The following is a 24,694-nucleotide window of genomic DNA, read 5'->3' as shown; positions in this document are numbered from 1 at the left end:
GTAGGCTCCTTGCAAGGCCGGATCAAATCAGCCAAAACATCTTATCCATAGATAGTTTGTCTGATTTGGCCTATATTCTACTATATTCTAATAGCTAGTGTGAGCAACCCTCAATGTTCACACGCTTCATATGGCCGTACTCGTAACCTAAACCCTAGTGCAATACTCTTAGCTTATAGCTCTCTCTCTCTCTCTCACACTCTGCAGCTTTTACCCCATTCCCTCTCTTCATCAGTAATTATCCCCCCCTTGACTTTGTGCCACACAAGAACCCCAACTTGATAGTACTGAGCTTTCCATAGCTGGCCCCTTGCAACCAACAAATCTTTTGTCTCTGCTCCGCCTTCATTCTTTCAAGCAAAAGGAAAAGAAGCCATGGAAGCACAGTAATATTGTGAATATTTTCTGTTCACCACTCTATTCTCGATCGCCGACGTTTATATCGAGTAATAGATACTTTGGTGGCTTGCTTGCATGCATGCGCTCCATCTGAGGTTCTCAGCCTGGGTTTTTTGACAGAGAAAAAGAAAATGCAGAATGGGCAGTTAGTAGTAGCACCCACTTAATTGAAGGGCCTGCAGACCATCACAAAGCTAATAGAAGTCTCTTTGATGAGCAAGCTCTTAAGCTATTATTGACTAAGATTGTGGTGGCGTAGTCGAAGGTCATAATTACAGCTTCGGAGCTCTTAAGCTATTATCGACTAAGATTGTGGTGGCGTAGTCGAAGGGTCATAATTACAGCTTCCGAGGCGGTGTTTGCAATGCACATGATGGTAAAACAAGAGTCAAGGTGTGCAAAGAATATGGTTTGCAGCATACTTGCTCTCCTACTCTTACTACTCAAAGCAACCAGCTCCACTTTCTTGCCCACTGGTATGTAGTTGAAACTTGGATTTTGCATTCTGCAGAAAAGGAAAGGAAAAGAAACCCGCTTGCTGACAGTATTGAAGTGTTATGTCATGAGTGCATTAAACTTAGAAGGTATGAGACATTAAATGCCATGATTCTGACAATTCTATTGTATGTTGATTGGTCCGTTCTGACAGAAAAGCTAGCAAGGGTTAGGAAATTGGCTCCTCAATTACAAGCGGCCAGCGAGCTGGTGGGTGAATTTTCCCTGCTTCAATTTCTTATCTTCATTTAATTTATTTATTTTGCATCTCTATTAAAGTCTCTTGCAGTCATGCTGCACATTGCAGGAAATATTAACCACCCATCTGGCCAATCAGCATCTCCACTTCACCAGGAAAAGAGGCCATGATGATGAAGAGGAACCCAGTTCCATGGCAGCTAAATATTATGAAGAGTACGTCAGAAAGCTGAGCAGCCGTAATATAGCCGACCAGCAGAAGGTAGCCATTAAACATGCAGAGCGAATGAACTATGAGGAAGCCCAACGGAGTGCTAGTGCTAGAGCTGATGCTGGATTTATCCATGCAGAGGTTCCCATGAAACCTGCAACAAAATTGTATGATGGGGGCGGGACGGCGTACAAGCATGTACATGTGCAGCTGATGGAGAGGCAAAGGGAAACCATCTGGGCAGAGATGAGAGGACCCAAATACAGAGTGGATGACAGGCGAGCTTTCCATGCGGATTATGCAGAGGCTCATCCCCACCCTCCCCGCAACAATTGAATTTTTTAACCCATCGAATTTAGTGTATACACGAATCACGATCTTCCTTCAAATTTTGGCTTTGCTCTCCCCTCAATACTTATTATAGCTAGTTGGTGCCCTTACATATAATATACACTTGCTCGCGCGACCCGCATACCGGCGGGTCTTGCTCGCTCTTACGAAACTGTTTCAAATGGCAATCTTATACAATTTTGCAAGCTCATCATGAGTACAAATATCTCTCTCATTTCTCTATTACCGTTTTGGAATGTCTCTCTCTTTCTCTCTCTCTCTCTCTCTCTCACACACACACACACACACACACACACACACACACACACACACACACACACACATTGCAAGCTACTAGTGTGCTTTGGCATTCATCCACACACACTCAAACAATCCATCCTAGGTCAGACCCTCACACATGTCATTACCCTTCAAACACTTCAAAGCTACATTGATATTTGATACATGCAAAATGTAGGACACAAACACACAACCATAGAGATTAGATGCCTCGACCATATACATACCTTGCAACCAATTGACTACTTCAGACAACATTGCATCTCGAGAGACACACTTGCTTCGCATCCACAGAAAACACCCCAAAGCATATGTGATTACATTTGGAGTGACACCGCCGCTTTGCATTTGTCGAAGCCCAGAGCTTCTTGGCCAAGCGTACGGAGACACCCTCGCTTTGCATCTGCCGAACACAGCCCCAGAGCTTCAAGATGCAAGCATATGTGATTGCATCTGGAGAGATATCCTCACTTTGCATCCGCCCATAACAGCCAAGAGCTTCAAGATGCAAGCGTATGTTATTGCATCAGGAGAGACACCCTCACTTCGCATCCGCCAAAAATAGCACAGACCCTCTTGGCCTTAACCTGTTGGGCATATCCCGCAATTAGTGCACTCCAGGAGATAACATGCATTTCATAAGACACCCTCGCTTCGCATCAACTGAAAACATCCTAGAGCGTATGTGTTTGCATATAGAGAGACACCCTCGCTTCGCATCTGCTGAAAAACACCCAGAGATCCTTGGCCCTAACCAACTTGGGCATATCTTGCAATTAGTGCATTCCAAGAGATGACATCCCAGACACGAAGCTCCTCAAGCACTTCTTGTGCTTTATGAATTCTTTTGCCCATATTAGTATCTTGTGTATTGCCAGATGCCTTCAAGGTGAAAGTGTACATCATTGCATATGGAGAGATGCCCTCTCTCTACATCTGCTGAAAACATGTCTCTCTTCCTGACTTGACCCTGTTGGACATATCTTGTAGTTTCGCATTTTGGAGGCTCCTCATTCCAACACGAATGAGCTCCATATCACTTCTTACATCGACTTCACAGCTCTTCTTCATTCTTTCGTGTCGTTGAATTGTTCATGGTAGCTCATATTGACCTGCATTGCGTTTTCTTGTGTGCATTTTTATCAACTCTCTACATTTCTGGCGAGGCTATATTGGTGTAGCCTTCTTCTATGCTTGCCATTGGAGCGACGGGCACACTTGTGCTTTTGCTTTGGTCTTAAGAAAGTGTGATGTTTTGAAAGATTATGTGTCTATTAAAGCTTACTATTTCTCTTGTTCACAACGTAGCTGTGTGTGCAGCCAAAGAAAACATGAACGCCTACCATATTTTATTTGGCGAGGAAAGTCCCAAGTACTCTCACATGTAGGGAGCAAGGTTTCGCACACACCAACTTTAACCTGCAAAGAGCTAGAGAAGGAAGTGAACCTTGCTTCTTGCGATTCGAAGAGCCCCGCAAGAACAAAACGTCACCTCTCTCTCTCTCTCTAACTCGCTTGTTGTTCTTGCTCTCTCCCATTCGCTGCAGTGTTGGAGCTATATATGGCTCACTTTACTCAACTTGGTCTTACCTATATATTTGTATCTTGTCCTCAATATCAATCAATTTTTGGGAGCGTACATGGTGTGTTTCTTGTCTCATTTCTCTCTCTCTCTCTCTCTCTCTCTCTCTCTCTCTCTCTCTCTCTCTCTCTACATCCCAACATGGTATCTGAGCGGTAACGATCACACGCCGATTCAATTCAACGTGACAAAACAGAGTATGTGTATGTGATTCGCATGTAAGATTCAGAATTGCTAAAAAAATTATTTTTGAGGATTGATTCTTGTTAAATGTGGTTCTTTTGTATTAAGAAGAATATGATTAGTGTTTTGTGTGGCGTTTATTGCTAATCGATATGATGAATCATTGAATACATTTTCTTGTTGATTTGTCTTTTGACACTTTCAACTTCGTCTCAATTTTCGGGAATGTTCTGCTCCAAATTTGGAGAAACGGAAAAAGCACAATGCTAATTTTATTCCATAACCTGTTCGTCTCCTTGAGCTCTTCGATTTGAGTTCTAGGTTTGCAGCAAACGGAGTTCACAGTAAAAAGTTACGTTGTTTTTACTGCAATCGAACTTAACATAGGTTTTGTCCTCATGCTTGTTCCTGAAGCATCCGCAATCGTTTTCTAATTTTGGCATCAACTTTTTTGAGCAAATTTAGTTTGCTATTCATATTGCGACCATCAATCTTGAGTCTCATGTCGCATCTCACGTCACTCTATTTTGATGACTTTTTTATTATTAACGTCTCCTTTTTCTTACTTTTTTGGGTGACGTCCCTCACATCTTTGGACGTTTAATGAGCATCCTTCTTGCGTTCATCATTGGCAGAACACAGTCATCATATTTCTCTCGTTCTCAATTACAACCTTGGCCATATATGGTATGCAGATTCTGCAATCTTATCTTACACGTCTTCTCACAACCAGATATGACTGACTATTTTTGTCAACGATTTTCCTTCTGGCCAACGTTTTGTTTCTCTTTTCCAAGACCAAGGATTTCTTGGTTGGAAAGCAAAGATGTTGTTAATTCTTGAAGGCCATGAACTCTTTGATATTGTCCTTGAAAATCATGTATGTCGGCTTCACCCTGTTGATACAGATCATGACAACATGCTTATAACTGAAGGACATGTATTTAAAGAGTGGCATGTTGCATATACGAATTGGCAACGACGTGATAAAGCAGCTCGCCGATATATTCGTTCTGCTCTTACTGATTCCCTTTTGCTTGATATGTATGAACTGCCTACTTTCCACGACGTATGAAAGTACCTAATTATTGCAAACGTTCAGAAGAAATCTATAAACAAAATTACTTTATTTGAGAGGTTTGCTTAACAAGTTACAATATGAAGTTGGTATGGCCATGAAGGGACATAAAAGTCTTTCAAATACATTATTAATCAACTTGCTGCTGCTGGTGATCCTGTTCCACAAAAAAAAACTGATTACACTTCTCCTTGACACAGTGAAGGACTCTTCTTATGCTAACATTGTTACCATTCTTTCTAATACAGATGGTCTCGATTTCAACCAAGCCTGCATGTCTTTAATTGAATACTCTCAACGGTCATGATACAACTATGATTTCACAATAGGAGACTGAGTCACAACAGATGGAACGTGCTTTTTATACTCAAAGGCGTCCATTTCAATGAAGAAATTGCAGAGGTGGTTGTCGCGATAATATTTTCTCTCGTCTCAAATTTCGTAATAAGCAATGTTCTTACTGCAACATATATGGCCATACTGAAGATGACTATTGGGCATGTCAGTATGATGAAGAACACAATTTTACCAGTAATAAACAACCACGTTTATCTAGAGATTCTTTTTCTTCTTGTGAATATTGTGGACGATATGATTATCCACTCATCTGTGCTATAAACATCGATTTGACACAGATCGTAATAGAGCATATGCTACCGAACATCGAAATGATATTGTACCAGAAACAAATTGTGTCCTATGTTCAGTTGTTCTAGAAAGAATACTTCATGTACGTGATGGATCACTTTTTATTATCGATTCTATAGGATATGACATATCAGTTTAAGTGGCTCCATAACTATCATCCACTACCAGTTCAACGTGTTTTTAATCTTGTTGATGATACGATGTCGTGCAGCTCCGCTGCCATGTAGAGAAAAAGAGCAGAGAAATGCAAGCTAAGCTTCTTTGAAGCCTACACATTTAGTGAGCAACGATCAGGGCTTGTTAACAGGCCAAGTTTAATTATTAATGTATGCCAGATGTAGCTTAAAAGGGCCAATAGATGCCTTAATGATGCAAAAAATGATTATGCTTGATGTGAGCACATATGGAAGATTATGATGTAAAACTGCAGTGCTTGAAGTGCTCTACCGGCCTGTCTTTATGGCTCGTCGATTGGAGCTACGGGGAAGAAGTTATGGCAGTTTGAAGTTTGAGTTAATGCAGATCCGTACCGGATTGGGCAACTGCAGCTGAGGTGAAAGAATTGAAATGAAAGCACGAACTTGAAGAGCTCACTTTGTGGAGCACGTCGGTCTTTTCAGATCAGCAATCGGAGTTACGATTGCCAAGATATGGGCAGTTAAAGATTCACCGGGGTCGATTTCGTGCCAGCCCGGTCCGCTCGGTCGGAATGCCATCTGAGAATTTTGGCTACCTCAGTAGGGTTCGTATGCGTTCTATGCAATTTGAGAAGTCTAAAGGGATTTACGGCTTGGTAGACAGAGTCCGGTGTCAATTGTCGGCGCTGCTGAGCTGGGTAATTTTTGGCATTATTCGAGATGCTGATATGGGTAGTACAATTCACGATGATATTGTTAGTCAAGGACTACTGAAGAAAGTTGTACTGCTTGGCATTGCTTGGTCGGCATGTATGTTTAATGGAATGCCCGCTAAAGGGCCACCCAACTTAACCGAGTGGCAAGGCTGCCCGGAAGCCAAGGGGGCTATGGTTGCCCAATGGAGAATCTTGGCAAGCTTTGGCCGATGAGTATGCCTAATATGGCTTACAAAGCCATAAGGCCGCCCATATAATAAGCTGGCCGCCCAATTAAGGGGCATGGCCAATGGCCACTCAATGAAATCAGTGGAATGTGAAAGAAAGGAGGAGAAAAAGGAGATGGCAAGGAGGGCAGCGGGCAGTGAACTGCGTAGGAGAAGAGCAACTCACGCTAGCCGGGTCGAGCGTCGGATGACGTCGACATAGACAAGGGAAGTGAAGAGGAGGCAAAGGCGCGCCGTTTCGGCACCTGCAGGGCTAAATTCTGCGTTGCTCCATCCATGCCGACTTGCCATGTCAGCAGTAGCAGGGGATGATTTTTATGGACTCCCTAGCAACGACTGCGCCGTCGTTGCTAAGGGAGGGAGGGAATTATAAATAGGAGTTTTTTTTGGCATGATAAGGTATTCGAGGCAAGTTGAACGAGGGCAAGAAGGGAGCGAAGCAAGAGGCAACGAAGGAGATCAACGAGAGGAGCATCATCAAGAGAAAGAGGAGAAAACAGAGAGGTTCGAAGGAAGGCAGGAAGAGGGAAGAGCTTGGTCGAGGAAGCAAGGGGAGAGCTTGAACGAAGCAGGCAATGGAGGAGAGGAAGCTTGGACGGGGAGCAAGAAGGTAGAGAAGGAGAGAGAAACCAAAGCATCTCTCTCTTGGCTTAAGCAAGAAGGAAGCCTCTCTCTCTCCATCGTATACTCGAGAAGAGTTCTTACTCTCTCTCTCTCGCTCTGTTTCTCTCTCTCGGCTCGTCCTCGGCTTTGCTAATGAAGGAACGACTCTCTGTCTCGGCCCTTGAGAAGAAAAGGGAGATGGACAAGGGCAACGAGCAAGGAAAGAGGGTGCTCGAAGCTGGAAAGGAATCACGAGCTCTCTCTCTTTCGGAGCTTGGACAAAGAGAACTCTCTCTCTCTCTCTCTCTCTATCGCTCTCATCCTCGAAGCTAGCTAAGTGGAGAGCAAGCTCGAGGCTTGAATCCGGTGAAGCACTAGGTAAGGCAAAGGATGCTTGGCAAGAGCAGGTAAGGCAGATCTCGGCAAGGGAAAGGATGCTTGGTAAGAGTAGATAAGAAGATTCCGGCAAGATAAGGTACTCAAGAAAAAGAGAGTCGGAGCACCAAAGGCGATCAGAGCAAGTGGATTAGAGGAGACGTAAAAATTCAGAAACGGCAGATAAGTAAGTGCAAGCATACAAAGCAGGATAATTAATGACTACTGAAGCTTGATGATTGATGTAGTGAGCAGAGTCGAAGCTTGCAGAATCCACGAGGTATTTGAAGCAGATAAAGCGACAGGAGGAAATTTCCATAACCGTCATCAAATAGAGATTGAATTAACATTATTTTAAGTCCGGTGTCGTTAACGGCCCGGTTAATCCTATAAACGGGAGCTTAAGCTCTTAGTTAGCAGATAATCCAAGTGACAGTGCTGTTAACAGTCCGCCTTGGCTCAAGATTAAGCTGTACTCAAAGTATTGAATTGATCAATTGATGATTACGGTGATTTCTAGATTAAGTTACATCTGTTGTTCTTGTTCTCTCTCTTTCACACCTCCCACAGCCAGAGGCCCGGCGCCTGCCCAGCTCACGTAGCGAACACATATCCCCCGACATCTTTGGTGAACCCGACGTGAAACGAGCCGGGGTGGGAGGTAAAGATGGAGATGCCAGAACAGTTAAAGCAGTTTATTGAGGATTTCAATGCCAATGGATTTGATAAAAATATAGCAGTTACAAATTTGCCAAAAATGATGGAATTGGTTCAGGGGTATCTACAGGAAGCAAAAGCCATGCAGATAAAAAAGCAGATTGATGATGATGTAGAGCTAGCACTTGATGCTGTTCGGGAGCAGTATTATAATTTTCAGGGATATGATCCAGAAGGTTTTATTGCATGTTATGAAGCTGAGATGAAGAGCCGAAATGTTCTAGAAGATCGGATGATTACAGCTTTTGAGGAGGTTGTAAACTCGGATTTTAAAAAGCAGGTTCAAGAACTGGCATAAGAATATCCCACACGGTGGGAGTATTTTGCAGAGGAATTTATCTACAAAAGCTCAAAGATTCTAGATCGGGACATAAAGGAGATTAAAAAACGAAATAAGGTTGTCTTCAGTAAAGGTGAAGGGGATTAGATGCAGATCCTCAACTATGATGAATTCTGGGAGCATATTTCTGCAAGAAGTAAAGCCAAAGAAAATGTTGAGTTGGAAGTAGCAGATTCAGTTCGAGAGGAGCTTATTTTGAGCAACGAAGAAAAGGTAAACGATGAATTTGATGTTGAAACAGGCTTATATGAATTTTTTTCAAAGATTGCTCACATGGACGCTACCTCTAATAATGGTTCCAGTGAAGACATAGACTGTACAGCAAGTGGTTCACAAGCTGTTGACCTTGACATGGGTTATTCTAAAGGAGTTCATCAAACAGATGAGCCTCTACAGGATATTTTTAAAACTATCAGCACTATAGGCAAGCATGTTAACATGTTTGCTGCAGATGATTGCATAAACAAAGCTATTATATACACAGTAGCTGATGAAGTGACTAAGATTGTGGACCCAGCACAGGATGAGCATGAGGATGTCAATGAATCTATGATTGCTACTAACAATATGCTTGCAGATGATGCTATCACAGAAGAGGATGCTATAATCGGTGAATTTTTGTCTAGATCTGAAGGATATGTTTATGACAGTATAGAAGAGCTTTCTGATGTATATACCTCTTCAGAGGGGGTTCCAGATGAGACTTTATAGCTCTATAATGTATTGCTAAGTAACATGGATGCAGATGAGGCAAAGGATGATATTGAGGGGTATGAAGATTGCTTGGATCATATTGATTGTGAACAGGTTATCGACAGGGACTTTACATCTATGCTTGTAGAAGGACTGCATGCGGAGATAACTCCTACAGTTTTGATTAATGTTGAGACTTCTAAGAGTGATTTTTCTGAGGATGCTATGGATGAAGATCTTCAGGATAAAGCAATTTTTCATGATCAAGCTGAAATCCCAATAGGTGAAAATTTGCCCGATGATACAGGTCGAGAGACTCCCAAGTTTTTTCATGATGGCTATGAAGCTAGAGGGGGTGATGATGCTAAATCATCCTTGATACAACATAAACTGCTTAAGGTGTTTCATTTGCTTGGACAATGTGCCAGATGTGGCTGGATTTGGATGCTATTCCTATTGATGCTTATGTCAGTGATGTCTTGGCTGCCAGTAAAAAGGAGTCAGATTTCTTTAATGCTTTCTTGTAACGAGCTTAAGTTGCCAAAAGTTTATGAGATGTGGGTGCTGCACTATGCTTCAGGTGAAGTTGTAGTATACTGCGGAGCCCATCAATGCTATGTGATATCGATGGTGTTTGATCCAGGAGATTCTAAGGATATTCATAAGTAGATTCAATATGGATGGATGCTGTTAAGTATGCATAGTAATTGTGTGCTATTTGAACCAGGGGTAGCATATTTGCACCAGAAATGCTTGATGTTGATTGAAACCAGAAATGTATACTCATGTGGATATTATGATGCTCCAATGTGTGGGAAATTTCTTATTACTCCATTTGATCCTGGGGGTTACTAAAGTGCAAGTTGCAGATGCAGAGGATACTAGATGCCTGATGTAGCAGGCTGCATGATGCAAGATTTTGTTTTCTAGATTATGCTAAGTTAGAAGAGTGTTTGGTTATGCATTCAATAAGATAACATGGCTGGCTTCCAGCTAACTTCTTTGGACAATTAATGAAGTATCTTCACATCTTTTGGGTTGGTTCTGCTACAAGAACTTGAAGTAAAGGACTTGACGACCATTCTGTGTGCAGACAGATTAAGGCATACTTGAGCTTGATAGGGTTCCTTAAGAGAGAGATTAATGGTCAAGCCGTGTGCAACATTAACTCGAGCACTTGAGTCTGGCGGGGTTCACTAAACAAGTTATCCATGATTGAATGCTTTGAAGATATGGCAGATACAGTTCAAAGATTTTTGATGGGCAGCTACCTAATGCTTAAGCTAGAACATTGATGATAGGGTATAAGCCTTATTTTGTTTTTCATAGGTTTACCAGTAATGTGAGTCCACCACTATTAAGTTGTCCTCACACAACCTCTTAATATTCCACCTTTTTGTATGGTTACTAGTTTCTACACTAATTTGTATTTGTGGTGCATTATTTTCATAGGTAAAACAATACTACTGAATGTATCATTACTAGTTTTTAGTGGTGCACACCAGTTTTTACTGATATAGAATCACTTTTTAATGTTTTGAAACAATTTAACCAGTTTTGAATGCTAAGTTTATTTTTAACATTTGTATACATGTATATTGCAGGTGGAGCTTTATTTAAGATTCAAGACAAAGTTTGCAGATATTCAGATTTCGCAACGTTGCTTCAAGTCTATGAAACCGTTCTTTGTCCGAAAATTGAGGGATCGCTACACCTGCTGTTGTATTGTCCATGTACAAATGATTTTCCTTAAAGAGGCAGTAAATCACATGCGGACTCGAATTTTTGATCTTCATGGTTCTTGTTGCATGTGCAGCTATGCCTTCATCATGACGAAGTTGTCAACCATGGATGTCTTGCATACAAAAATGCAAGTATGAGTACCACTTCACTGTTGGAGTCTATACTCTGCCCTATACTTGCAGAACATAGTTTCCATAGCTACCAATGCTTAACGGGAACATGCAATGCATGCGGTGTAGGTAATATTCAGATCTGTCCAAGAGAAGAAGTTGAGCAGAGTAAGCAAGTATCTGTGAAGTTTTTTGAAAATATAGTGGGTGCTACTGGATTAAACAATGAAGCTAGAAAGAGCACTGTGAAAGACATTGTCCACAAGAAAATGCTGCCTAGAGAACTTTTGCGAGTGTACCAAGACCACTTGAAGAAGTATGTCGCTCACAATTTTATATTTAGGTGGCAAGCACAACAGTTCAAGGACTGCATTTCTTTGTTTCCAGATGATGTGGTTGTCTCCGTCATTGACTTTGCAGAGAACTACTCCTTCAAGGAGAAAAATGAGATCCAGTCAATGCATTGGTACACTAAGCAGGTCACTATCTTTGTCCTGATTACTTATTTCCGCATCGCATCAGGTGCAATAAAGAAGACCATGCACTTTTTTGTCTCAGATGATAAACAACATGACACCTTATTTGTGAAGCATGCTTTTCTCTTACATGCTCAATGATTGAGAGATCAAGGGCTAAGCTTTAAAAAACATTGGGTTTGGTCAGATGGCGTTGCTTCACAATTTAAAGCAAAGCGACCGTTTTACTTTGTTGGTAGATATTGGAGCCTTACTGGCATGGAAATGAATTGGAATTTTTTTTGCTCAGGACATGGAAAGGGGGAACATGATGGGGCTGGGGATGTCATTAAAAGGGCTCTAACTCATGATCAATTGAAGCAAAATAGCGTGCGGTTGACTTGTGCAGTTGAAGTTGTCTCTTTTTTGAGAATGCATCTCAGTACTGGAGAAACTACTATGTATGACAAGAAAAATAGGGACGTCAGTAGGGTGTTCTGGGAGGTCAAGCTAGGCGATGTTCAGCGATCCCATCAATGGGACTGCAAACCATTGAAGGGGTCAAGAGCAATGCACTGTGTGAATGGGTATTCTGAGAACAACACTTGTGCATTGCGATCAAAACGGTTGTCATGCTTTTGTTTTCCTTGTAGGCTTGGCCATTGGAGAAAGTGTATGAACAGATCACATGTGGAGACGTGGAAATATCACACTTTGGAGCCACTTGCTAATGATTCCCACTCATACGGAGACTCAGACGATGAGGAGTTCCATGGTGCCACTTATGCAGGTCATTATGACTCCTTAAGCGATGCTCTCACACCTGGAGACAATTTTGTTGTCACTTCTGAAGAGAATAATGAGGAGCCTGTTGACTTCTACATTTTGAAGTGTGTAGTAGCTAAGGGCCTAACAACTAATGAGCAAATTGATGCATGGGGAAACAAGATAGAGAAGCATACTTATATGGTCATGGGCCATTGGTATAAATCCCTACAAGAAAACTTGTATGAGCTGTGGGATAACAAGCCAGTAGTTTTCATATATTCCCACTTGATAAGGGCAATAAAGTTCCCTATGGAGCCTGTAGTGCTCGATGGCATAGGAGAAGTGTTCGAACTTTCCAATGAAACCATGAGGCAATATACAATAGCATGCCCTTTGAATTGTAAATCAAATCTGATTTAATATCATCTAGTGAAAGATTGAACAAGATGGAATTGGTGTAAATGTACGATGGAATTGACATGTTGGTTTTTGAGAATGCTTCACCACCCCCCCTCCCCCCCCAAACATCACCACTAAAAAGTGTTGCAGTTTCAGAAAAACTCAATAAAAATTTACCACTGTATAGTGGTACTAAAGTGGTTTAGCACCACTAAAAAGTGGTTTAGCCCCACTAAAAAGTGGTTAAGAATGCTTCACCACTCCCCCCAAACATCACCATTAAATGGTGTTGCTCATCTCTCTTTGTCTTTGATTGATCTAAAGCAATTTTTATTGCTTCGAGACATTGCTGCTTCTGTTTTAACTTTTCAGCAGCATTAGCCTTCATGTTAGAAATAGCTGCTACATCAGCCGTTGACGCAGAAAATGTAGTCGAGGAAACATTTGACATTCCAAATGTTCCCATCGAGCCAAAGGCCCGCTTCTTTAGAAATTCCTCCTTAGCCTGCCCTGAAAATTGATGTCCACCTGAGTATGTTTGCCAGTCAAAGCCTGTGCAAGTACTGTCAGTGTAATTAGGCACATTTTCTGCATTAAATTTCCACTCGTTGATCTTTGTCATTGATTGATCTAAAGCAATTTTTATTGCTTCGAGACATTGCTGCTTCTCTTTTAACTTTTCAGCAGCATTAGCCTTCATGTTAGAAATAGCTGCTACATGAGCCGTTGACGCAGAAAATGTAGTCGAGGAAACATTTGACATTCCAAATGCTCCCATCGAGCCAAAGGCCCGCTTCTTTAGAAATTCCTCCTTAGCCTGCCCTGAAAATTGATTTCCACCTGAGTATGTCTGACAGTCAAAGCCTGTGCAAGTACTGTCATTGTAATAAGGCATATTTTCTGCATTAAATTTCCACTCGCTTCCAAGACATGGACCGTTTGTGGACCTCCATTTCTCCAATTTCCTATTTAAAGTTTTTTGTTGGAGTAACATTTTGATAACACCTTCAGCATACACAGCCCATGTAACTAAACCTTCAAAATCTTCAGCGGCCTTGCACTTTTGCCAAGTAAATCCATGTGCAAAGTGCACGCCTACCTCATTGTTTGGGGGAGCTCCCTGATATACTTTGTGGTATAGCAGGAGACATTCTTCATACATTTCAGGCCTCAGCCCCTTTAAATGCATCTTCTCCTTTTGGTGGCGCTTGTAAATCCATACACTAAGCCACTCCTCATGTGAGAAATCATCATCACATAGGAGCTTCGGATCCTGGCCAACCAAGCATAGCCCATATTCGGTATGAAAATCTTCCTTGGTGAAGCAAAATTTTGTTTGAGTGGGTAAGGCCACTCGTGGTACTGTCCACCTCCCTGTAAAAGCATATAAGAATGCATGTTAGTATGTAATGAGCCATAATTAAACTTGTTTTATCAACAATAAGAAGTGGTTGAAATGATTTCTGCACCATTCTCAGTGGTACTACAAAATTTTTAAGTGGTGGTGTACCACTAAACGGTTCTCAACCACTTAAAACTGGTTAGGTAACACTAAAAAGTCTTGCTACACCACTATTTTCTAGTGATACATCCCCTTTTGGTGTTTCTTCACCACTTTAAAGTGGTGCTCCAGCACATAAAAGTGGGCTGAACCACTGTTCAGTTGTGCTACACCGATGTGAATTGTTGTACACAACTTAAAGCTGGTGCTACACTCCTAAAAAGTGGTGCTACACCAATAGAATGTGGTATCTCCTTGTAAAGCTTCATCACTTAAAAGCACTTAACCACCACTTTTAGCAAAGATGCAGAACTAACGATTATTGCACTTTTGTAAAGCATCAATTAACAGTGGTTCTACAGCACTGAAAGTGGTTGACCATCACGCACCACCGCTTAAATGTGATTTGAACCACAAAAAGTGGTGACCACCACTTTATTGGTGTTTACCACTTTATACCAAATAACGTTCAGGTTAAGAAGCACCACTTTTCAGTGGTCCTACACACTTTTAAGGTACCGAATAACATTCTAGTTAAGAAGCACCACTTTATAGTGATGTTCACCACTATAAACACCACTTAAATGTGATTTGAACCACAAAAAGTTGTGAGAACCACTTTATTGGTGTTTACCACTTTAAACCAAATAACGTTCAAGTTAAAAAGCACCACTTTTCAGTGGTTTTACACACTTTTAAGGTACCGAATAACGTTCTAGTTAAGAAGCACCACTTTCTAGTGGTGTTTACCACTAGAAAGTGGTGCTTCTTAACTAGAACGTTATTCGGTACCTTAAAAGTGTGTAAAACCACTGAAAAGTAGTGCACACCACTAGAAAGTGATGCTTCTTAACTAGAACGTTATTCGGTACCTTAAAAGTGTGTAAAACCACTGAAAAGTGGTGCACCATCGTGATGCTTCGCTTAAAAGTGATGCTTCACCACAAAATAGTTAGGGTTTTGCACTGGAAAGTGATGCACCCATTGTATCGCCAATTTTTACTAGAACCTTAACTCTTTTTAGTTCTGCCCAGCACTTTAAAGTGGTCCAATATCACTTTTAAGAGATGGTGCACCATATCAGCATAACTATGTAGTGATGCAACCATGGTTTCTGCCCAACTTTAAAGGGTACTATAGGTGCACCACTTCAACACAGCCTATCAGTGGTGCTGTACCCATAAAAAGTTGGGTTCACCTACTTGATATTTACTAGTGGTGTGCACACTACTTTTTCCTAATAAAGCAACACTTTAATTGAATCCATGGGGGAAATACCTGCATCTAACCTGCTTCTTAGGTGTACCCTTGGGGGACTCGGAAGTTTTTTTTGTAGCATGCATGTGCAAAAAATTCAGATATTTTACAAGACATAAAACCAATTTTAGAAATGCATGCATGATGCATCTAACCTGTTTTGATAGGCGACTCCTGCGTAGAGCTCTTTCCCTTCATAGGTGTACCCTTGTCAGAGTTTGAAGGTCCTTTTGTAGCCTGGTTCTTCATCCTGAAAAAATCACAAATGCCACATAGATACAAGATCAATAGTTAAATGAATTCATGCTTGAACCTGTATGATGCATTCGTATAAGCATGCACACACAGTTGATAAAATCTGCATTCATGCTTCAAGCTGCATGATGCATTTTTATAAAGCATTCACAAGGGTGATCAATTAGATGTGCACAATGCATATACATTCCAGAAATAAATTCTAAACTTACACATGCATCATTAATAGTTACAATCCATGATTATCTTGCCACCCAACAGAGGGCAGACCATATCGCCAGGGGTTGAACCTGGGTCCTTACGCACCCACCCATTCACTTTAACCACTAGGCCAAGCCCCCTTTGGTTATCTTGCCACACATTCAGAGACAAGCATACAACGCTTCTACATCTGCATGAAGCATGTTAAAACATGGATCAATGCTACCTGGAAATGCTACCTAGGAAAACTAGCCACATTCAAATTCAACCAACATTCGAGATAGAATGCTTCAAGCTACATGATGACACATACCTGTTGCTGCTGCAGGGGATTTTTACTGAAGTTGATGACCAGCCCAGCAAAAAGTACTCCTCCTGAATTTTCTTGCTGTTGTTGTGATGTTGCTGCTTGTTGCTTCGGCTAGCAGAGAAATGCAAAGGAGGGAGGAAAGAGGGAATCAGAAACCTGAATGGCGCTGATGAGACAGAGAGAGGGGGGAGGAACGAGCGAGACAGAGTGACGAGACTCGAGAGAATATTTTCATTAAGTGCTTGAACGTACCTTGAGGTGATCATTAATGAGTAAGCGCTTTCACTTAGTACACGTCAAATTTTAACCCTTTTTTTCCATAAATTTTGAATTTAATCCCACTGTTTCAAACGCCTAAACCACCCATTTTCTCAACCCCAAAAACCATATACTATATAGTGGCAAAAGCGATCCACCTATACATGCTTTCACCCACAAGGCATTGATTCAAAAGAAGAGAAGAAGATGGGAATTAAAGCAACAACTTTTTCAAGTCCAAGAAAAGGCACATGCATGTGGAAGATTTTAGAGAAACTTGAGGGGCATACGGGCTGCAAATTTTGGTAACTTGAGTCTTATGGATATGTACACACATTGTAGGCAATCATATGAACTGTAAGAAAATGTTGAAATAATGCCATTGTATGGTTCACTCCCATGTATGCTCTCTTTTTTCACTATTGAGCATGTATGTGGTGGGCTTGAAAAGTTGGCCACTCGCAAAGCGGGATATCTTCAAGGTATCAAGCCGGAGATGATCAAATGGACGGGAGATTTTATCCATGAGTGGATGTGTGATATGTTCAACCTTGCATTTAAACATGGTATGCCTTATGACTGGAGTACTAATTGGTTTAAGCCTTTGTATAAAGGAGGGGATGTAAAGAATGTAAACAGCTACCGAATTATAATGATTGGGTCTCTTATGGAATAGTTGGTTGGGTGCATAATGGAGATGAAATTAAGTGATTGGACTGAAGAGAATGACAAGTGTGCAAAAGGACAAGCGGGTTTTTGTCGATGCCATAGCACCATTGATCATCTTGTCACTCTTCGTGTTCTCATGGAGGAAAGTCGGTTGAAAGGAAAGAGATTGTATTGTTTTTTTGTGGACTTTAAGAAAGACTTTGCAATTTGAGGAGAAGGATGGAAGAACTCCAAGTGCCAAGTGAGTTTATGCTTGCGGTTTCTTGAATCTACGAGAAGGTGATTTGTCAATTACGCATGGGAAGAGAAATTTTAAAACAAATTGTAAGCACTATTGGGGTTAAACAAGGATATCTGTTGTCACCAACTCTCTTTGGTCTATGCAACAATGAATTGGAACAACTGGTACTTGCCTTTATGCAAGAAGGAGGCATTGAAGAGGTCACTATTTGCAATGTGGTAATCATGTTTTTGTTGTATGAGGATGATGTAGTGCTTCTAGCATGCACTTTAGAAGATGCACAAAAGCTTATGGTTGTTCTTGAGAAATTTTTCTTGCATCATGGGATGATTGTGAATGAATCCAAAACAAAGGTTATGCTTGTGAAAACAAACCATAAGGAGAAGCCATGCATTGTGTACAAAAATGAGACACTTGAAGTTGTTGAGAGCTTTAAGTACCTTGGCCTTGATGTTCCATCGAAATCACAAGTGGCATGAATGTGCTATGTGTCGTTTGGAAGCGGGAAAGAGAGCATATTATGCATTTGAGAACATGTGTAATGCAGGAAACATCAGGTGTTGGGTTCTCAAGAAGTATCTTTTTGATGCATTGGTGACACCTGTTCTTCTTTATGGAGTTGAAGTGTGAGGCGGGAGTATCTCAAAATCTATTTGGAAAGAGTTTGAGAATGTTCAAAAGCGTTTTCTTACAAAATTTCTCCAAGTTAAGACACAAACACCATATATGCTCCTACTTCTTGAGTCGGGATCTTTTCCAATTGAGGTTATGGGCATGGAAAGGGCTATTGAGTACACGATAAAGACGCGTCAAACCCCTCACATCGGCTTTCTACAATTGCATGGGAAGCAAGCAAAAAAGTTCAAAAGACACATAAAAGCAAGATCTTGAGCACGGGATGGATGCAAGACATAAAGAAGTGGTTTGGGAGATGGGATGCATTACACTTGCTACATGATTCTTCAATTGACTCTCAAGTGAATGAAGCTTTTCTACAACGCCAATGTATTATGGCTTGGGAGAAATCTGGTGGGTCACACTTCATACATTACACCACCCATATTTCCCCCAACTACAAAACCATGTTCTTCACTGAAAGAGGAAATTGTACTCACACTTACATGCTTCTCTCTCTCTCTCTCTCTCTCTCTCTCTCTCTCTCTCTCTCTCTCTCTCTCTCTCTCTCTCTCTCTCTCTCTCTCTCTCTCTCTCTCGATGTTGCATCGGCTCACAAAGAAGCACACAGACAATATACACATAGACACGTGCACACAAATACTCTCTTTGCCACTAGTGAGCTCACACCTTCCCTATTGCGCCTCTACGGCTACACACTTGGCACAAAACTACAGGTAAGGTTACTAAGGACTTTTACCAATTAGATAAATACTAACACTATTTAATGTACTATGTGCAATGTGCCAGTGAAAAAGGACAGTGATCCCAATGCATAAAGTGAAATGGTCAAATTGATGCGAATTTTTTAAGTAAGCTATCATATGTGTGCGATTTGGCCTCCCCACCTGCCGTCAGCCAACTCATCTCCATTGAGAAATTGGAGGGCAAGATTGCACAGACACCTACCCTCCTTAGAGCTTGAGAGTCTCCCTAAGGAGATGCCACCTCCCTTGGCCCTCCTTGAAGCTTCACAGCCTCCCTGTCTCCGCCCTCTCAGAGCGTCAGAGCCTTCCTAAAAAGACACCACCTGTCTCGGTCCTCCTCAGAGCTCCCTAAGAAGAGGACTCTCAACTGGAGCCCCTCCGCATGCAAGCCTTATGCAAGCCCCTCTGCATGCAAGCCTTATGACGATGCAAGAGCCTCTACCTATTGGCACTGGAGCTCTCTCTCTCTCTCTGTTTCCGCCCCCGAGGCCTTTAAAGTTGCCCCTAATTCTTGTCCATGAAAATTTTGGTTTCCGGTGAGTGATTTTCCTTCACGCACGATGGCTTCTCCTCATAATGGGGGCCTTACAAATGTGTGCTTTTACCACATAAAATTACAAGGGTAAATCAAGCTCCATAATTAACAATCTCCCACTTGGAGACTGATCTCCAAACCAAACCTGTGACTTCTTTCCATTCTGGCTTCTTATCCTTGAATGCCGATTGAAGATGAGCAAAAGCTCAACTTCTCCTTGTTGACCACCCTTGTAAACATGTCTGCAAGATTTTCACTTGTATGCACCTTTCCTAGCTTTAGTTGTACCTCTTCCAAAAGAGTGCGTATGAAGTGATATCTTACCTCAATGTGCTTTGTCCTTGAATGAAAGGCTGAGTTCTTCCCAAGATGGATAGCGCTTTGGCTATCATTGTACAAGACACAATTGTCTTGTTTGAATCCAAGCTCTTCTAAGAATCTGTGAAGCCACACAATTTCTTTGCTTGCCTCCGTCATTGCTACATACTCTGCTTCCGTGGTAGAAAGTGAAACCACTTTCTGCAGCTTTGAAGCCCAGCTTACTGCTGTGCCTCCAACCGTGAACACATAGCCAGTAGTGCTCCTTCGAGTATCTTTGTCACCTGCCATATCTGCATCAGCATACCCTTCTAGAAAAATATCAGTTCCTCCAAAATACAAAGCATTTGTTGTTGTCCCTTTTAGATACCTAAGTATCCACTTCACAGCTTGCCAATGCTCTTTACCTGGGTTGTCCATGAACCTACTCACAACTCCCACTGCATGTGCAATGTCTGGCCTTGTCCAGACCATAGCATACATTAGAGAACCTACCGCTGCAGCATATGGAACTTTAGACATATAGGCTATCTCCTCTTGTGTCTTTGGACACATATCCTTTGTTAGTTTAAAATGACCAGCGAAAGGTGTAGAAACTAGTTTTGCATTTTGCATTGCAAACCTTTCTAGTACCTTCTTGATGTAATCTTCTTGAGATAGCTTTATTGTCTTCTTCGTCCTGTCCCTTGATATTTTCATACCAAGTATCCTCTTTGCAGCACCTAAATCTTTCATTGAAAAAGATTTGGACAGCTCCTCTTTTAGGTCTTTGATGTCCTGCATGTTAGCACTTGCGATCAACATGTCATCAACATACAACATTAGGATGATAAATTTCCCATCTCCCAAATTCTCCGTGTAGATGCAGTGATCCGAGTTGCATCTTGTGAATCCATGATCCAACATCGATCGATCAAACTTCAAGTACCATTGTCTTGATGCTTGCTTTAAACCATACAAGCTCTTCTTTAATCTGCAAACCATTTTCTCCTTACCTTTTACTTCATACCCCTTTGGTTGAAGCATGTAGATTTCCTCCTCTAAGTCACCGTGAGGGAATGCCGTATTTACATCCATTTGCTCGAGATTTAGATCATGAGCAGCCACAAGGCTTAAGACAAGCCTAATTGAGTTCATTTTTACAACAGGAGAAAATATTTCATTGAAGTCAAGACCTTTCTTTTGAGAAAAACCTTTTACCACAAGCCTAGACTTGTACCTTTTCTTCCCACCTTCTTCTTCCTTTAGCTTGTACACCCATTTGTTTTGAAGTGCCCGCTTACCTTTAGGCAACTCAACCAACTCCCATGTTTGGTTGTGATGTAGTGAGTCCATCTCCACTTGCATGCTCTTCGTCCATTCTTCTTTGGATTCATGTTGCATAGCTTCTTCCTATGATTCCGGCTCTCCAGAATCTGAGATCAAGAGATGGTTGAAGGAAGGAACAAACCTTTCTGGAGGTCTACTTGCTCTTGTAGATCTTCGGGGAATAGGTTGAGGCTCCTCATTTGGTTGACGTTGTTGCACATTGTCACCGTTTGCAGTCCTTGAGTCTTCACCGTCCTCAAGCTCCATGTACTCATCACCTGTTTCTTTTGTTTGTTTTCTTTCCAAGTAATCTTTGTACATATTTTGTTCGTTAAAAATTACATCCCTACTCCTTAAGATTTTACCATCTTCAGGATTCCATAGGCGATACCCAAAGTCTCCTTCTCCATAGCCAATGAAGAAACACTTTTTGGACTTTGCATCTAACTTTGATCTTAGGCTTCTATCTATGTGCATGAAAGCCTCACACCCAAACACTTTGAGAAATGCATAATTCACCGGTTTACCTGTCCATGCCTCTTCTGGAACTCCCCCATCCAATGCCGTTGAGGGTGACCGATTGATTAAGTACACAGACGTAGTTACAGCTTCCGCCCAAAGCTCAAGCGGTAGGCCTGTTAAGTATGGAGCCTGATTTACCCTTGTAATTTTCTATGGTAAAAGCGCACATTTGTAAGGCCCCCATTATGAGGAGAAGCCATTGTGCGTGGAGAAAAATCACTCACCGGAAACCAAAATTTTCACGGACAAGAATCAGGGGCAACTTTAAAGGCCGGAATATTCCTTTTCGCCGGAATATTATGGCCGGACGGCGGTCGGAAAGTGGTCGGAAAACAACCGGTCGGTTGGCCGGTGGCCGGTAGTCAATGGCCAATGGCCGGTGGTCGGAAGTCAATGGCCGGTGGCCGGTGGTCGGAAGTCAATGGCCGGTGGCCGGTGGCCGAATTCAATGGCCGGTGGCCGAATTCAAAAGCGGACTTGTCTTCTCAAGGGCGGCCACGCATGGGCGGATTGGAGGGTCCGATTTGGACTTATTCGCACAAGGGCGGCTACACATGGCTGTCTCTCATAAAAGAGGGCAGCCCTTTTGGCCTATAAAAGGAGGCCATTTCTACACACATTTCATAGTGTGAAGTTGATGCAACAAGGTGAGTGTGAGGTGGTGAGAGTGAAGCAAGGCGGGAGCTCCATTAAGGGTATAATCCCTTTGTAAACTACTTCTTGTTTTGAAGTACTAAAGCCATTGAGTGGCTGCTTTCCCGTGGACGTAGCCCACATTGGGTGAACCACGTATATCGTGTGTACTCTCTCTCTCTCTCTCTCTCTACTCTATAATCTCGTGTATATAAATCTGTCTCTCTCCATTAAGTAATCTACTCAATTATCTATTTAGCTACGTCTTATTTCCTAACAACTGGTATCAGAGCAAGGTTTGCTCGTAGCTAAATTATCTCAAGGAAAGGATTCCTTGAATTGAGTGGGAGTTATGGCGGAGGAAGGGAAGCTCAAGATTGAGAAGTTCAACGGCAAAAACTACCAACATTGGAAGATGCAGATTGAAGACTATCTCTACCAGAAGGACCTCTATTTGCCACTAGGCGGTCTTGTGAAGAAGCCCGCAACAATGGCAGATGAAGCATGGATTGTCCTTGATCGAAAGGCACTGGGAACAATCCGGTTAAGCTTGGCGTCAACGGTGGCCTTCAATGTTTCGGAGATGAAGACCACGGAGGACTTAATGAAGTCACTTGACGACTTCTACGAGAAACCATCGGCATCCAATAAGGTATTTCTTATGAAGCGCTTGTTCAATCTAAAGATGGCAGAGAATGGTTCAGTTGCAGAACATCTAAATGACTTTAACACAAACATAAGTCAACTTCGATCGGTGAAAATCAATTTCGATGACGAAGTGCGAGCTCTCCTTATACTATCATCTCTACCGGATAGTTGGGACAGCCTTGTGATGGCTGTAAGTAATTCTATCTCTGGCACAAATACTCTTAAGTTTGATGATGTTGTGGGTGTTCTCCTAAGTGAGGAAATGCGAAGGAGAAGCACAGGAGAATCATCAAGTGCTGCACTGTCAGTGGAAACAAGAGGAAGGCCTAAGGAAAGGTTCAAAAACCAAAAGGGTCGTGATCGCTCAAGGCGGAGCAAGTCACGCACAAAGTCAGTTCTTGAATGTTGGAACTGCGGCAAGAAGGGCCACGTCAAGAAGGATTGCTGGTCCAAGAAGAAGAAGGAGACAGAGTCTCAAGACAACAAGCCAACATCGGAGGCCAATGTGGCAGGTAAAGTAGAGCAAGATGCTCTAATTCTCTCATTAGACAATGTGTCTAATTCGTGGATAGTAGATTCGGGGGCTTCATTCCATGCGACACCACACAAGCAACATTTCCAAGACTACACCAAAGGTAATTTTGGGTATGTATACTTGGGAGATGATGAAGCTTGTGAGATTGTTGGCAAAGGTACAGTTTCTGTCAAAACTGCTAACGGAAATGAATGGAAGCTTAAAGATGTTAGGCATGTTCCTTCTCTTCGCAAAAATTTAATCTCTACAGGACAATTGGACGATGAAGGTCACAACATTGCATTCGGAAACAAACGGTGGAAGATCTCAAAGGGATCTTTGGTGGTTGCCAAGGGTGAAAAAGTCGGGACACTTTACTTGTGTACTGTTAGCACGCAACCTTAAACTTGTGCAGCAACTATAGAAGTTGACAATGCGGTGTGGCACTACCGACTTGGGCATATGAGTGCCAAAGGAATGCAAATCCTTCAAACAAAGAAGCTTCTACCAGGTTTGAAAGAAGTGGACTTAGAGTTCTGTGAAGATTGTGTTTATGGTAAACAAAAGAGGGTAAAATTTCAAAAATCAGGAAATGAAAGAAAAAATAAAAAACTTGAGTTGGTTCATTCTGATGTTTGGGGTCCTACAAGTACACCATCACTTGGTGGCTCATTGTACTATGTAACATTCATAGACGATGCGACTAGAAAAACATGGGTTTATGTCATGAAGAATAAATCCGATGTATTTTCCATATTTCAAAGGTGGAAAGCCTTTGTGGAGAATGAAACAGGTACCAAGGTTAAATGCCTCAGATCCGACAATGGAGGCGAATATTGCAGCCAAGCTTTTGAAAGCTTTTGTGCTAGCAATGGCATTCGGAGGCAAAGGACAACCCCAAGGACACCTCAACAAAATGGGATTTCGGAAAGGATGAACAGGACAATCATGGAACGAGCACGAAGCATGCGGCTACATGCACGCCTACCGCTTGAGCTTTGGGCGGAAGCTGTAAGTACGTCTGTGTACTTAATCAATCGGTCACCCTCAACGGCATTGGATGGGGGAGTTCCAGAAGAGGCATGGACAGGTAAACCGGTGAATTATGCATTTCTCAAAGTGTTTGGGTGTGAGGCTTTCATGCACATAGATAGAAGCCTAAGATCAAAGTTAGATGCAAAGTCCAAAAAGTGTTTCTTACTTGGCTATGGAGAAGGAGACTTTGGGTATCGCCTATGGAATCCTGAAGATGGTAAAATCTTAAGGAGTAGGGATGTAATTTTTAATGAACAAAATATGTACAAAGATTACTTGGAAAGAAAACAAACAAAAGAAACAGGTGATGAGTACATGGAGCTTGAGGACGGTGAAGACTCAAGGACTGCAAACGGTGACAATGTGCAACAACATCAACCAAATGAGGAGCCTCAACCTA

General features: G+C 41.9%; 1 protein-coding gene across 2 annotated transcripts; it reads left to right on the top strand.

The window, feature by feature from the left end:
* The first annotated feature begins 205 nt into the window (after window positions 1–205).
* Window positions 206–1,838, top strand: LOC147460137 (uncharacterized). Of its 2 annotated transcripts, none has more exons than XM_086509968.1 (3): window positions 206–875; window positions 1,049–1,104; window positions 1,202–1,838. In XM_086509968.1, exons 1-3 carry the CDS (start codon window positions 764–766, stop codon window positions 1,637–1,639), a joined length of 606 nt encoding a protein of 201 aa, XP_086366094.1. In that variant the 5' UTR covers window positions 206–763; the 3' UTR covers window positions 1,640–1,838. The 2 variants fall into 2 exon arrangements, with proteins under 2 accessions (XP_086366094.1, XP_086366092.1); XM_086509966.1 differs by having other exon boundaries at window positions 207–875; window positions 1,184–1,838.
* Window positions 1,839–24,694: the final 22,856 nt, after the last annotated feature.

The sequence above is a fragment of the Adiantum capillus-veneris genome, chromosome 4 (assembly GCF_014529385.1).
Source record: "Adiantum capillus-veneris isolate H3 chromosome 4, ASM1452938v2, whole genome shotgun sequence".
Taxonomy (NCBI): domain Eukaryota; kingdom Viridiplantae; phylum Streptophyta; class Polypodiopsida; order Polypodiales; family Pteridaceae; genus Adiantum; species Adiantum capillus-veneris.
Note: the sequence above shows the minus strand (reverse complement) of the source record. Positions and strands in the feature narration are given on the sequence as shown.

Bases quoted from the DNA above. Each gene is read 5' to 3' on its own strand.
- LOC147460137 (XM_086509966.1), top strand. From the start codon at position 764: ATGCACATGATGGTAAAACAAGAGTCAAGGTGTGCAAAGAATATGGTT. The intron at 876-1,048 runs GTATGTAGTTGA...CCGTTCTGACAG, and splicing joins CTCCACTTTCTTGCCCACTG to AAAAGCTAGCAAGGGTTAGG. The intron at 1,105-1,183 runs GTGGGTGAATTT...AGTCTCTTGCAG, and splicing joins TACAAGCGGCCAGCGAGCTG to TCATGCTGCACATTGCAGGA.